General features: G+C 37.6%; 1 protein-coding gene across 7 annotated transcripts in view; it reads right to left on the minus strand.

Moving 5' to 3' along the window:
- Nucleotides 1-2,694: 2,694 nt before the first annotated feature.
- LOC128705515 (uncharacterized) overlaps nucleotides 2,695-14,351 on the minus strand; it is a 246,038-nt gene continuing 234,381 nt past the window's right edge. For all 7 annotated transcript variants that reach the window (XM_070092288.1, XM_053800705.2, XM_053800711.2 and 4 more), the window contains one exon: nucleotides 2,695-6,289. In XM_070092288.1, coding sequence (XP_069948389.1) covers nucleotides 6,264-6,289 — 26 coding nt within the window. In that variant the 3' untranslated portion in view covers nucleotides 2,695-6,263. The remainder of the gene's footprint in view (nucleotides 6,290-14,351) is intronic.

Raw genomic sequence — 14,351 nt, forward strand, 5'->3', positions numbered from 1 at the left:
CCGAAACTCGTTCTCAGGGTCGGCCAAATTTAAAAAAAAAAAAATTATTTTCTCTTATGAATTGATAGAGAATCTTTTCCCGATCATAAAGACACCAAAAGTTTGAAATTTGATAGAAAACTTACGGAATTATGCTCTCGCAAAGTTAGCGGTCTCGGCGATGTTTACACATCAGCGATTTTGCCCACTTTGAGCCCCATTTTCGGCCAATTTCACTGTACTAGTCGACAAAAAACATGAATATTTCGCTAGAACTCCATTTTGTCTATCGAATGGGTGCAAGAAACCACCCATTTATGAAATTCAACTATCCAGTACAGTGGTCAGAATTTAGCAATTTTGCCAATTTCACACAAATTTCAAAAGATGCCAATTTCCGAATAGGGTCCAGAATAAACAAGAAAGACATTCCTGGCACTAAAATGACATTTCCTCTAGTCATTAGTCACGTCTCAAGGCCCCTCTTATATTCTTTTGCTTTCCACTTTGAATTTTTATTCTCACAAAAAATATAAGATTTACTGTTATGCAGACTACTGCATTAGTGTAAAAAATGGTATAAATATTATTGGTGCAGTTGTGAAAGAATATTAGACTCACCAGTTGACGTGTATTGCATGCTTGGCACGATTTGTTTACTTTTGAAGTTTGGTAAAAATCGAACATTTCTGCTACTTTGAGCTCAATTTCAAGGCACCTTTCATTGTAAAACCAGTCAAAATCATCTCAATTTCTGTAATATGTCTTCCATTCTATAAAATGAGACCAAGAAAACTAGAATACAACAATAAATACCATACGAAAATACACTGCAAAGTCGCTGATTTATTAAAAAAAATGGTCAAAGTTTTTTTTTTCTCATTATGCACTGTGTGCTGCAGGATTTTTTTTAGACTGTGCACACTGACCACATAGACCCATTCTTTCATATGAAGGCCTACCAGCTTTCTCCCACTAGATTTGAGGCCGCTAGAATTTATGAGTACTAGTACGTCAAAAACCCCTACGCGTAAGACGTACTAGTACGACCAAAACCCTCAAAGGGTTAATGCTCCAATTCAAGCCAGGTATTAACCAACATATCTGATGTCACCTTTTCCAGTGCAATCATTTACTGTATGTTAGCACAGTGTATTTTAATGTCAGCTACAGTTATCTGGAAAATAATCCTTTACAAACCCCAGAAGAACAAGTCCGAAGGTGTGATATGAGGAAGTGTGGGAGCCATTCGACAGGACCATCGTGCCAATCCGACGGCCAGGAAACTTCGTGTCATGATAATGACATTATAATATGCAAAGAAATACAATTTCTATCTTTGTGGGTAATTTCTTTTAATCAAATCTATGAACCCTTATACTGTTGCATATATAGAAACTAAGTGCTGCAAGCATGTTTAAATTTTGAAAACTTTTTTTTTTTTTTTATCGATTAAAAGAGCACATTTTTCTGAATACAATAACTTGGTATTTTATGGCCTGCTCAATATAGCAAAATTATAATGTATTGTCTTCAACACTGCTATGCCACCAATTAGTATTTATGTTTTTTGCTTTTAAGACAAATAACCATGTTATATTTTTTTCAATGTTTCACACTATGTACATTAATTTCCTGCCAGGTCACCACATGGAAAAGACCCGGGACGGGACATGTACCACCAAATCATTCAATTCACTATTTCCTTGTGATAACAGATGTATTCAAAGATATTTTAGTATTCAAAATGAGGGAAGACACTTAGCCCCCACACAACCCCACTTGGAATATATAAAATAAAATGATACAATTAATTGTTTGTCTTATTTCCTTGGATTCTTTAACATTATATATGAATACATCTTATGATATCCCAGTTAATTCATTATTTTTTTTACTTCTCAAAACATGGAAATAAGTTGCAATGTTTGAATTTCTTGGGTTATACGGGGTTAAAAATGTATGAGGCACTATCAAAAACTTCCTGAATACAAATTTTCACACTCTTCCTGGGTGAAATATGGCAGCGGCATAGATCATGCAGCGCAGTACACTCGTTTGTAAGGTAGTGTGGTCAGGCATTCTGCTGAGGTTAGATGGGCATTTTTTGCTGTGTTTTCAGTGAGTTGCTGCAGTTTTTTGAATAAGAGAATAGAACCTTTAAAAGAACAGCTTGTGCGTGTGAATTCTCTTTCAAGCTCAGTAAAATAGCCAATGAAACTCAAAATGCTTTGGCAAGCATTTGGTAATGAAGCAATGTGTTGGCCACAGTGTTCTGAATGGATTTCTTGATTGAAAGCAAGATGAATGCCAATTGAGGATGATGAATGCTCTGATCCTCCAACATCAAAAACAGACACCAACACTGAAAAAGTGAGGGATGCTATTCACAAGGATCATCATCAGAGCATCCAGGACACTGCAAATACTGTGGGAATTTCTTATGGGTCTTGTCAAAGCATTCTGACAGAAAATTTGAACATGAGGCAAGTGGCTGCAAAATTTGTGCACCCTTGCTGACTCAAGACCAGAAAGACCATAGTTTTCTGGTCACACCTTAGATGTAGCCCCTCTGAGACACTTTTCTCTTCCCAAAAATAAATATGGCACTCAAGGTGCAGTGTTTTGACAATGTGAAGGAGATTCAAGCAGACACCATTAGGAAAGTGTGTGTTCCAGAAATGTTTGGAGAAGTGGCAGAGGTGCTGGGATCACTATATTGCTTCCCAAGGAGAGTACTTCCTGGGAGACAACTTCAACTAGATGATTTAGTATTTTTTTTTTTTTTAGCAGTCCAGGAACTTTTTGATAACACCTTGTATATACACTGAAATGTACTCATGTGTCCATATGTGCCTAAATACAAACAGACAAACAATTACATACATGCAGAATGGCATGTAACACATCTTGCTCACATGTGCACAGAGTCATTTATTATTCATGAGGTACTGCGTGCATAAGCCTGGTCCTGTATTTTTTTTTTCTTTGTGGGACAAGGTGGTAGGCCACCCAAATAATTAAGATGATATAAAATAGCAGCTAACAGCAAATTTGAGACCTACAATAATTCTTACTCATATACATTGTCCACAATGTATATAAATATACGAGTATACAAGTCTTGCACAGTTTAAGGGTTAAACTACTGTGCCTGTAGCATTAAATATTTATTTAAAAGAAAGAAATGGATGAAGAAATTAAATTTAACAAGGTTTCAAATAAATTCCTCGAGGAGGAATAATGTAAAAACTACAACATATGGTATGAATACAATTAAGAACTATTATAAAGAATGAGAGGTTTTCTGCTTTTAAGAAAAATACAAACTTATAAGAGGTAAAATGTCCAGTTGGAGAAAGGCAAACAGTGGACTGCCACAAAAATCAGTGGTTACTCCATTAATAAAAATTATGTTAATGAATGTTTGCAAAGACTACAAAATAATAAAAATTACTGTAAATCCATAAATTAAAACCTGGATAAATTGAGCAAATTGAGTATAAATATAAGGTGGAGTTGAACGTAGATAATTGCCATGTAATAAAAACGGAAGAAGGCAATAACAGGCCGCATGAAAAATGTGGTGTTAAAATAAAAAATACATCAGACAGACGGAGTCTCATTATAATAATATATAAATAGTCACTTCACTAACAACTTTCAAAGTCTTCAGATATATGGCTGGAGACATTCTTCTTTCTTTCTTTCAACAAACCGACTGTATCCTACCGAGGCAGGGTGGCCCAAAAAGGAAAACAAAAATTCGTCTTTTTAACTTTAGTAATGTGTACAGAAGGGGTTACCAGCCCCTTGCTCCCAGCATGTTAGTCACCTCTTATGACATGCATGGATGGAGAAATTATATATAAAGTTGTTAGGTTAAAATTAGAATATGCAGTAACATGGTGTCCATACCTAAAAAAACAGGGATAAAACAAAAAATTCTAATGAGCTATAAAATGGCTCCCAGAGGTAAAAAATCAAATATAAATATATACTGTATATTAGGATTGGCTGATAAACCTAAATATCCAATCACTGTTTAAAGAGACTTTATAATCACAGCTTTAACAAAACAAAAAGCTAGATAAAGATTTCTTAGTATCACCAACAGAAAGGAAGAGAACCAGAGGCTACACCTGTAAAGTGATAACAAAACTATATCAGAAAGATAATATCTTTAATTTTAATCCGGGAGGAAGCACTAACTCAAAGGGCTCATAGAATGGGTTTGATCTAAGGGAAAGATAAGTCCAGTTCCTTAGATCAAGAGCCCCTCACTGGCTTGAAGACACCTACCTTGAAGGTAAAAAGATACTACAAAGTTTTCCTCCCCAGAATGCTTGAACAAGAGACTGGGTTATAAGAGGAGCTATTAAGAGCTACAACTGCTGGAAATTATGAACAATTATATGATGAATTAAACACTGAAGACAAGACAACACCAGCATAGCTGTTTCTTTAACTACAAACAGGTACCGTAGTCGCAAAAGAAAAATACGCACCCCTTTCCCCCAACAAAATCATACACACATGCAGCCACTCCAGTAACATTCACACAAACCTAATTTTAACCTGCTCATGAAGGAATTACCCTTGTGTATGTATTGGCATGAACTGATAACTTGAACAGAACAAGCTTGACAACTGGAGATTGAATTATTACCTCCTCTCAGTAAATGTTGAAAAGAATTACAGTTGACTGGACAGTTGTCTGAAGCACCATCCTTGAGCTATGCTATCCCAAGGCAAAACTTTGACAAGGAGAACTTTTATTGAAGGTGTAGTATTTAAAAGCTATTAATCATGCCATGGCATCACTGAGGACAAACACTTTATTGTTAGGTAAAGCATATGAGGTACCTAAACCTAAAAATTAACTTGCTTAATTATGCAAACCACTGTAATCCTAGGGTTATTTCATTCCAGCAGAATTTAAAAGTAAGACCATGGATATGCTATTAGACCAAGCCAAAATAATGAGTTAAGAATCAAGGTCTAGTCTAAAGAACAAAAGGTCCATTTTGAGCATGTAAAGCTGTATTTTAATTGGCCGACATAAAAATCTAAAATTATTAAGAGCCTATGGCCTTGACCATATATTAATAAAAGGCTCTGAATAAGTAATATGTTGAAGATAAAACATTTCATCAGCAAGTCAAATTACAGCTGACATGAGTAAATTCTGTAAAGGTTACAGATAACGATATTTGACTTGGTTCATGCAAATACCCATCTACTGTACAACTTGTACTTCACAGGAGACATTTTGTCCATTGAGAATAAGGAAGATATTGAGTAAAAAAAAAATTTAAAGACTGTATAAAAAATATTACAAATTTTCATAAATACTTTGTTTGATATACCACACTCTGCTCTCACTCACTATTCATCAATTCACCGATTACTCACAACATACATAAATCTTACAAAGGCATTCATTTTAAAGTTAGTTTTATAATAAAAAGAACTCAATTGTCAGGCATACTACACTATAAAAGATAACAATAAAAAAGTACCTTAAGTATAACTAGCATGTATCTTATATACAATTATACATCTGTACACAAAAGTGATCTAACTTACAACTTTTAACAGTAAATTAGCGAGGAAGGCAGATCCTTCAGAAATGTATTATATTGAAGCTGCAGCAGTTGATAACACAAGAGTGTATAACAAAGACACTTGCTGCACACCAAAACCCTCATTATATATTATATTTTGTTCTGGGTGGAGTTTTGTTAAGACATGACTCAATAAAGCTATACCCAGAGTGAAACAGTATAATAAAAGGTTGGGTGTGGTGTCTTTCTCTGCAACACTTGTTAGCAATACCTGCCATCCAACACAAGATCAAACACTGTTACCTGCCTGCACTGCACACAACATTATCACCTCTTATGATCCACATAAATCTTTTCATATTAAAGCTCTGAGTCACAGTAACCAAGCTAAGCCACCACCTTAACCTTATCACTTTGCTAGGCTATGAGAAACAAAAGATGAATACCAAGGCACTCATTTAGCCTGATCATAGCTGATACACAGCAATTGTAGGAGTTCAATTCATTTAAAATGTAAAATATAAACATACAATTCATAAAGCTAAAAAATTACAATAACCTGATGAATATATCTTTATAAGACTGTCACCGTAAAGGCTAACATGTCACTGACCAATGCTTACAGTACGCCATTACTGAGATCTATCCTTCATTTTACACACAACTTTGCTGAGCACTAGAAATCACAGATGACTGGAGACGTATATCTACTTCTTGTTAAGTAGGCTCAGGCTTGCTTTCTTCTGCAAGAAAAAAAAAATGAAATAAAATAGAGAATTTATATTCCATTCAAGAGAACAAAGAGGTTTCAATAACACACAAGAGTTTTTTTTCACACACCGGCCATCTCCCACCGAGGCAGGGTGACCTAAAAAAGAAGACGCTTTCACCATCATTCATTCCATCACTGTCTTGCCACAGGGGTGCTGATACTGCACTTCAATACTAACAACATGAGGAACTGGACCCTATGCAACACTTGGGTATCTTTATTTGAAGATGTCTCATCAACCAGTGGCTTTTAAAGACAGTAGATGATGTAATTAATGTCTCAGTCTTGCAAAATAATATACAGGAAGGCCCCGCTTTACGGCGTTTCACTTTACGGCGTTCCGCTAATACGGACATTTCAAATTATGACCAAAACTCACTATACGGCTCCCCCCACCTGACTTTCTAATACGGTCACCGTGCCCCACCCTGTTTGTTTACATTCTCCATGAGCTCAGTAAGCACTAAGTCTCTCCATTTTGTCTGGAAACTCCAAAATTTCAAATGTTTTTAAAAGTTATTTCATATTTTATATATACTCTGATAATTATACTTATGTATACCTGTACCTAAATAAACTTACATACATCGAGTCATTTAAATGTCGTATATTACGTTAATATACACATTTTCATTAATCCATCCATGATATTTTTTTCAAAATTATATAATAAACACGATGCATAACATATAAATAAGATAAATACACCCCACAGTAGAATAAATAAAGCTGTGATTTCGTGTATAGGGCAAGGAGGAATAACATCTTGTAGGAGTGAGGAAGAGCCAGTTGTGAGTGTGGGGGAAGTTCGTGAGGCAGTAGGTAAAATGAAAGGGGGTAAGGCAGCCGGGATTGATGGGATAAAGATAGAAATGTTAAAAGCAGGTGGGGATATAGTTTTGGAGTGGTTGGTGCAATTATTTAATAAATGTATGGAAGAGGGTAAGGTACCTAGGGATTGGCAGAGAGCATGCATAGTTCCTTTGTATAAAGGCAAAGGGGATAAAAGAGAGTGCAAAAATTATAGGGGGATAAGTCTGTTGAGTGTACCTGGTAAAGTGTATGGTAGAGTTATAATTGAAAGAATTAAGAGTAAGACGGAGAATAGGATAGCAGATGAACAAGGAGGCTTTAGGAAAGGTAGGGGGTGTGTGGACCAGGTGTTTACAGTGAAACATATAAGTGAACAGTATTTAGATAAGGCTAAAGAGGTCTTTGTGGCATTTATGGATTTGGAAAAGGCGTATGACAGGGTGGATAGGGGGGCAATGTGGCAGATGTTGCAAGTGTATGGTGTAGGAGGTAGGTTACTGAAAGCAGTGAAGAGTTTTTACGAGGATAGTGAGGCTCAAGTTAGAGTATGTAGGAAAGAGGGAAATTTTTTCCCAGTAAAAGTAGGCCTTAGACAAGGATGTGTGATGTCACCGTGGTTGTTTAATATATTTATAGATGGGGTTGTAAGAGAAGTAAATGCGAGGGTCTTGGCAAGAGGCGTGGAGTTAAAAGATAAAGAATCACACACAAAGTGGGAGTTGTCACAGCTGCTCTTTGCTGATGACACTGTGCTCTTGGGAGATTCTGAAGAGAAGTTGCAGAGATTGGTGGATGAATTTGGTAGGGTGTGCAAAAGAAGAAAATTAAAGGTGAATACAGGAAAGAGTAAGGTTATGAGGATAACAAAAAGATTAGGTGATGAAAGATTGAATATCAGATTGGAGGGAGAGAGTATGGAGGAGGTGAACGTATTCAGATATTTGGGAGTGGACGTGTCAGCGGATGGGTCTATGAAAGATGAGGTGAATCATAGAATTGATGAGGGAAAAAGAGTGAGTGGTGCACTTAGGAGTCTGTGGAGACAAAGAACTTTGTCCTTGGAGGCAAAGAGGGGAATGTATGAGAGTATAGTTTTACCAACGCTCTTATATGGGTGTGAAGCGTGGGTGATGAATGTTGCAGCGAGGAGAAGGCTGGAGGCAGTGGAGATGTCATGTCTGAGGGCAATGTGTGGTGTGAATATAATGCAGAGAATTCGTAGTTTGGAAGTTAGGAGGAGGTGCGGGATTACCAAAACTGTTGTCCAGAGGGCTGAGGAAGGGTTGTTGAGGTGGTTCGGACATGTAGAGAGAATGGAGCGAAACAGAATGACTTCAAGAGTGTATCAGTCTGTAGTGGAAGGAAGGCGGGGTAGGGGTCGGCCTAGGAAGGGTTGGAGGGAGGGGGTAAAGGAGGTTTTGTGTGCGAGGGGCTTGGACTTCCAGCAGGCATGCGTGAGCGTGTTTGATAGGAGTGAATGGAGACAAATGGTTTTTAATACTTGACGTGCTGTTGGAGTGTGAGCAAAGTAACATTTATGAAGGGATTCAGGGAAACCGGCAGGCCGGACTTGAGTCCTGGAGATGGGAAGTACAGTGCCTGCACTCTGAAGGAGGGGTGTTAATGTTGCAGTTTAAAAACTGTAGTGTAAAGCACCCTTCTGGCAAGACAGTGATGGAGTGAATGATGGTGAAAGTTTTTCTTTTTCGGGCCACCCTGCCTTGGTGGGAATCGGCCGGTGTGATAATAATAAAAAAAAAAAAAAAAAAAAAAAAAAAATGTGAGATGTGGTAGCAGACGACTTGCACAAGTGGTGATAATAACAATACTCACCGAGTCTCATTAAATGTCGTATATTGCGGTAATATACACATTTTCATTAATCCAGCCATGATATTTTTTTCAAAATTATATAATAAACACGATACATAACATAAAAAGATGATAAATACACCCCACAATAGAATAAATAAACATAAATATAAGATGTGGGAGCCTGGTTTGTTTACATAACTCTGCGCCTGTTACCTCTCATGTACTCATTCTTTCTCTCTCTCATTTATTCGTTTTATCTCATTTACTTACTCCTGACCCTACATTAAGACTACAAATATTTTAAGGTAAGTAATGAGTGAACTGTATATACATTTTATCGCTCTGGGATGCTTAAATATCATAGAATAGTATGTGTGGGTGGGGTGGCCTGGTGGCTATTACAATACATACCACACTTGATTTCTTACAATAAATACTACTTGTCTCACCCTAGATTAAGACTATAAATATTTTAAGGTAAGTAATGAGTGCACTATGTGTGTATTGTACCTTTTTATTGTTTTTTGATGCCTGGTTCTATTGCTAACTTAATATATGTTAGTGTAAACTTGTTATCTAGTGTTTGTATGCATTTATAAGTGGAAAAAAAGGGTGTTCCACTTTACGGCGATTTCCGCTTTACGGCGGTAGCCTGGAACCTAACCTGCCGTATAAGTGGGGCCCTCCTGTACATAAAACATCGGAAGATGAGGTAATCGGTCTGTCAGCACAGAAGCCAGTGTTCAACACTTTAGTGCTGAACACTGGCTTTGCTTCCAGGATAAGGGACTGATCACCTCATCTTCCACTGGATGGCAAAACGTCTTCAAATACAGTCACGTATCTATTCCCTGAAGAGAAGTGCAGTTACATCACGATAAATGTCTCAGTGTTGAAAGGGACAATTTTTATAAAACGCACAACCCACCTACATCAGCATGACAACTATGTATATTTTTTTTTTTTTTTTTTAGCAAGTCAGCTGTCTCCCACCGAGGCAGGGTGACCCAAAAAGAGTTTTTCTTTAGTCTCTTCCATAAGCACAATAACGCTAACAAAAAGTAACTGTCAATTCCCATTTTGAATTTGATTCCCCATAATTTAATCCCACCTCTCTCCCCAAAACCCTAGCATTTACTTCTTTTACAACCCCATCTATAAATATATTAAACAACCATGATGACATTACACAACCCTGTCTAAGACCTACTTTTACCGGGAAGTAGTCTCCCTCTCTTCTACACACCCTAACCTGAGCCTCACTATACTCATAAAAACTCTTTACAGCATTTAGTAACTTACTACCTATTCCATATGCTTGCAACATCTGCCACATTGTTCCCCTATCCACTCTATCAAATGCCTTTTCTAAATCCATAAATGCAATGAAAACTTCTCTACCTTTATCTAAATACTGTTCATATATATGGAGTATGGAGGAGTATGGAAGAAGTGAATGTTTTTCAGATACGTACTTGGGAGTTGATGTGTCAGCGGATGGATTTATGAACGATGAGATTAATCATAAAACTGATGAGGGAAAAAAGGTGAGTGGTGCGTTGAGGTATATGTGGAGACAAAAAACATTATCTATGGAGGCAAAGAAGGAAATGTATGAAAATATAGTAGTACCAACACTCTTATATGGGTGTGAAGCTTGGGTTGTGAATGCAGTAGCGAGGAGGCGGTTGGAGGCAGTGGAGATGTCCTGTCTAAGGGCAATGTGTGGTGTAAATATTATGCAGAAAATTCGGAGTGTGGAAATTAGGAGAAGGTGTAGAGTTAATAAAAGTATTAGTCAGAGGGCTGAGAAGGGGTTGTTGAGGTGGTTTGGTCATTTAGAGAGAATGGATCAAAGTAGAATGACATGGAGAGCATTTAAATCTGTAGGGGAAGGAAGGCAGGGTAGGGGGTCGTCCTCGAAAAGGTTGGAAGGAAGGGGTCAGGGAGGTTTTGTGGGTGAGGGGCTTGGACTTCCAGCAGGCATGCATAAGTGTGTTCGATAGGAGTGAATGGAGACGAATGGCATTTGGGACCTGACGATCTGTTGGAGAGTGAGCAAGGTAATATTTAGTGAAGGGATTCAGGGAAACCGGTTATTTTTATATAGCCGGACTTGAGTCCTGGAAATGGGAAGTACAATGCCTGCACTCTAAAGGAGGGGTTTCGAGATATTAGCAGTCTGGAGGGATATGTTGTGTATCTTTATACGTATATGCTTCTATACTCGTGTTCTGAGCACCTCTGCAAAAACAGTGATTATGTGTGAGTGTGGTGAAAGTGTTGAATGATGATGAAAGTATTTTCTTTTTGGGGATTTTCTTTCTTTTTGGGTCACCCTGCCTCGGTGGGAGACGGCCGACTTATTAAAAAAAAAAAATATATATATATGCTTCAATGTAAACACTTGATCTACACATCCCCTACTCACTCTAAAACCTCCTTTGCTCATCTGCAATCCTACATTCTGTCTTACCTCTAATTCTTTCAATAATAACCCTACCATACCCTGACGATCTGTTGGAGTGTGAGCAGGGTAACATTTAGTGAAGGGATTCAGGGAAACCGGTTATTTTATATAACCGGACTTGAGTCCTGGAAATGGGAAGTACAATGCCTGTGCTCTAAAGGAGGGGTTTGGGATATTGGCAGTTTGGAGAAATATATTGTGTATTTTTATACATATATACTTCTAAACTGTAGTATTCTGGGCACCTCTGCAAAAACAGTGATTATGTGTGAGTGAGGTGAAAGTGTTGAATGATGATGAAAGTATTTTCTTTTTGGGGATTTTCTTTCTCTTTGGGTCACCTTGCCTCGGTGGGAGATGGCCGACTTGTTGAAAAAAAAAAAATAATAATAATATAATATGTATAATAATAATACATATACATATAATAATAATGTACTACATATAACAATGGGGAAGTGGAATAAGAATCTTTCCTCCGTAAGCCATGCGTGTTGTAAAAGTCAACTAAAATGCCGGGAACAATGGGCTAGTAACCCCTTTTCCTGTAAAGATTACTAAAAAGAATAAGAAGAAGAAAATTGTCAAAGTGGGAAGTCTGAATGTGCATGGATGTTGTGCAGATGATAAGAAAGAGATGATTGTGGATGTTATGAATGAGAAGAAGCTGGATGTCCTGGCTTTAAGTGAAACAAAGCTGAAGGGGGTGGGAGAGTTTCAGTGGAGAGGAATAAATGGGATTAGGTCAGGGGTTTCAAATAGAGTTAGAGCTAAAGAAGGAGTAGCAATAATGTTGAAGGATAAGCTATGGCAGGAAAAGAGGGACTATAAATGTATTAATTCAAGGATTATGTGGAGTAAAATAAAGATTGGATGTGAAAAGTGGGTTATAATAAGCGTGTATGCACCTGGAGAAGAGAGAAGTGTAGAGGAGAGAGAGATTTTGGGAAATGTTGAGTGAATGCGTGGGGAGTTTTGAATCAAGTGTGAGAGTAATGGTGGTTGGAGATTTCAATGCTAAAGTGGGTAAAAATGTTATGGAGGGAGTAGTAGGCAAATTTGGGGTGCCAGGGGTAAATGTAAATGGGGAGCCTTTAATTGAGCTATGTGTAGAAAAAGATTTGGTAATAAGTAATACATATTTTATGAAAAAGAGGATAAATAAATATACAAGGTATGATGTAGCACGTAATGAAAGTAGTTTATTAGATTATGTATTGGTGGATAAAAGGTTGATGGGTAGGCTCCAGGATGTACATGTTTATAGAGGGGCAACTGATATATCGGATCATTATTTAGTTGTAGCTACAGTTAGAGTAAGAGGTAGATGGGAAAAGAGGAAGGTGGGAACAACAAGTAAGAGGGAGGTGAAAGTGTATAAACTAAGGGAGCAGGAAGTTCGGGTGAGATATAAGCGACTATTGGCAGAAAGGTGGGCTAGTGCAAAGATGAGTAGTGGGGGGGTTGAAGAGGGTTGGAATAGTTTTAAAAATGCAGTATTAGAATGTGGGGCAGAAGTTTGTGGTTATAGGAGGGTGGGGGCAAGAGGAAAGAGGAGTGATTGGTGGAATGATGAAGTAAAGGGTGTGATAAAAGAGAAAAAGGTAGCTTATGAGAGGTTTTTACAAAGCAGAAGTGTTATAAGAAGAGCAGAGTACATGGAGAGTAAAAGAAAGGTAAAGAGAGTGGTGAGAGAGTGCAAAAGGAGAGCAGATGATAGAGTGGGAGAGGCACTGTCAAGAAATTTTAATGAAAATAAGAAAAAATTTTGGAGTGAGTTAAACAAGTTAAGAAAGCCTAGGGAAAATATGGATTTGTCAGTTAAAAACAGAGTAGGGGAGTTAGTAGATGGGGAGATGGAGGTATTGGGTAGATGGCGAGAATATTTTGAGGAACTTTTAAATGTTAAGGAAGAAACAGAGGCAGTAATTTCATGCACTGGTCAGGGAGGTATACCATCTTTTAGGAGTGAAGAAGAGCAGAATGTAAGTGTGGGGGAGGTACGTGAGACATTACGTAAAATGAAAGGGGGTAAAGCAGCTGGAACTGATGGGATCATGACAGAAATGTTAAAAGCAGGGGGGGATATTGTGTTGGAGTGGTTGGTACTTTTGTTTAATAAATGTATGAAAGAGGGGAAGGTACCTAGGGATTGGCGGAGAGCATGTATAGTCCCTTTATATAAAGGGAAAGGGGACAAAAGAGACTAAAAATTATAGAGGAATAAGCTTACTGAGTATACCAGGAAAAGTGTACGGTAGGGTTATAATTGAAAGAATTAGAGGTAAGACAGAATGTAGGATTGCGGATGAGCAAGGAGGTTTCAGAGTGGGTAGGGGATGTGTAGATCAGGTGTTTACATTGAAGCATATATGTGAACAGTATTTAGATAAAGATAGGGAAGTTTTTATTGCATTTATGGATTTAGAAAAGGCATATGATAGAGTGGATAGAGGAGCAATGTGGCAGATGTTGCAAGTATATGGAATAGGTGGTAAGTTATTAAATGCTGTAAAGAGTTTTTATGAGGATAGTGAGGCTCAGGTTAGGGTGTGTAGAAGAGAGGGAGACTACTTCCCGGTAAAAGTAGGTCTTAGACAGGGATGTGTAATGTCACCATGGTTGTTTAATATATTTATAGATGGGGTTGTAAAGGAAGTAAATGCTAGGGTGTTTGGGAGAGGGGTGGGATTAAGGGGGCTACAGGGCAAATTTCGTAACTCGTTTATTTACCGTCCGATTTTCTCCAGTTTTGGTGCACAAGACAAAGTGTTCTCACTCTTTCTTGAAAATATTTATAAAAAATATACCTCAAACAACAACTGAGAAAAGACTGATTTACTGAAAATGCCCTTGATGTTGATGTAACTCTTATATGCGGCTACGTAAGGTGGTTTGGACACTTGGTGCCGAGAGAACAATGCTAATACTAATT

The sequence above is a fragment of the Cherax quadricarinatus genome, chromosome 3 (genome assembly GCF_038502225.1).
Source record: "Cherax quadricarinatus isolate ZL_2023a chromosome 3, ASM3850222v1, whole genome shotgun sequence".
Classification (NCBI taxonomy): domain Eukaryota; kingdom Metazoa; phylum Arthropoda; class Malacostraca; order Decapoda; family Parastacidae; genus Cherax; species Cherax quadricarinatus.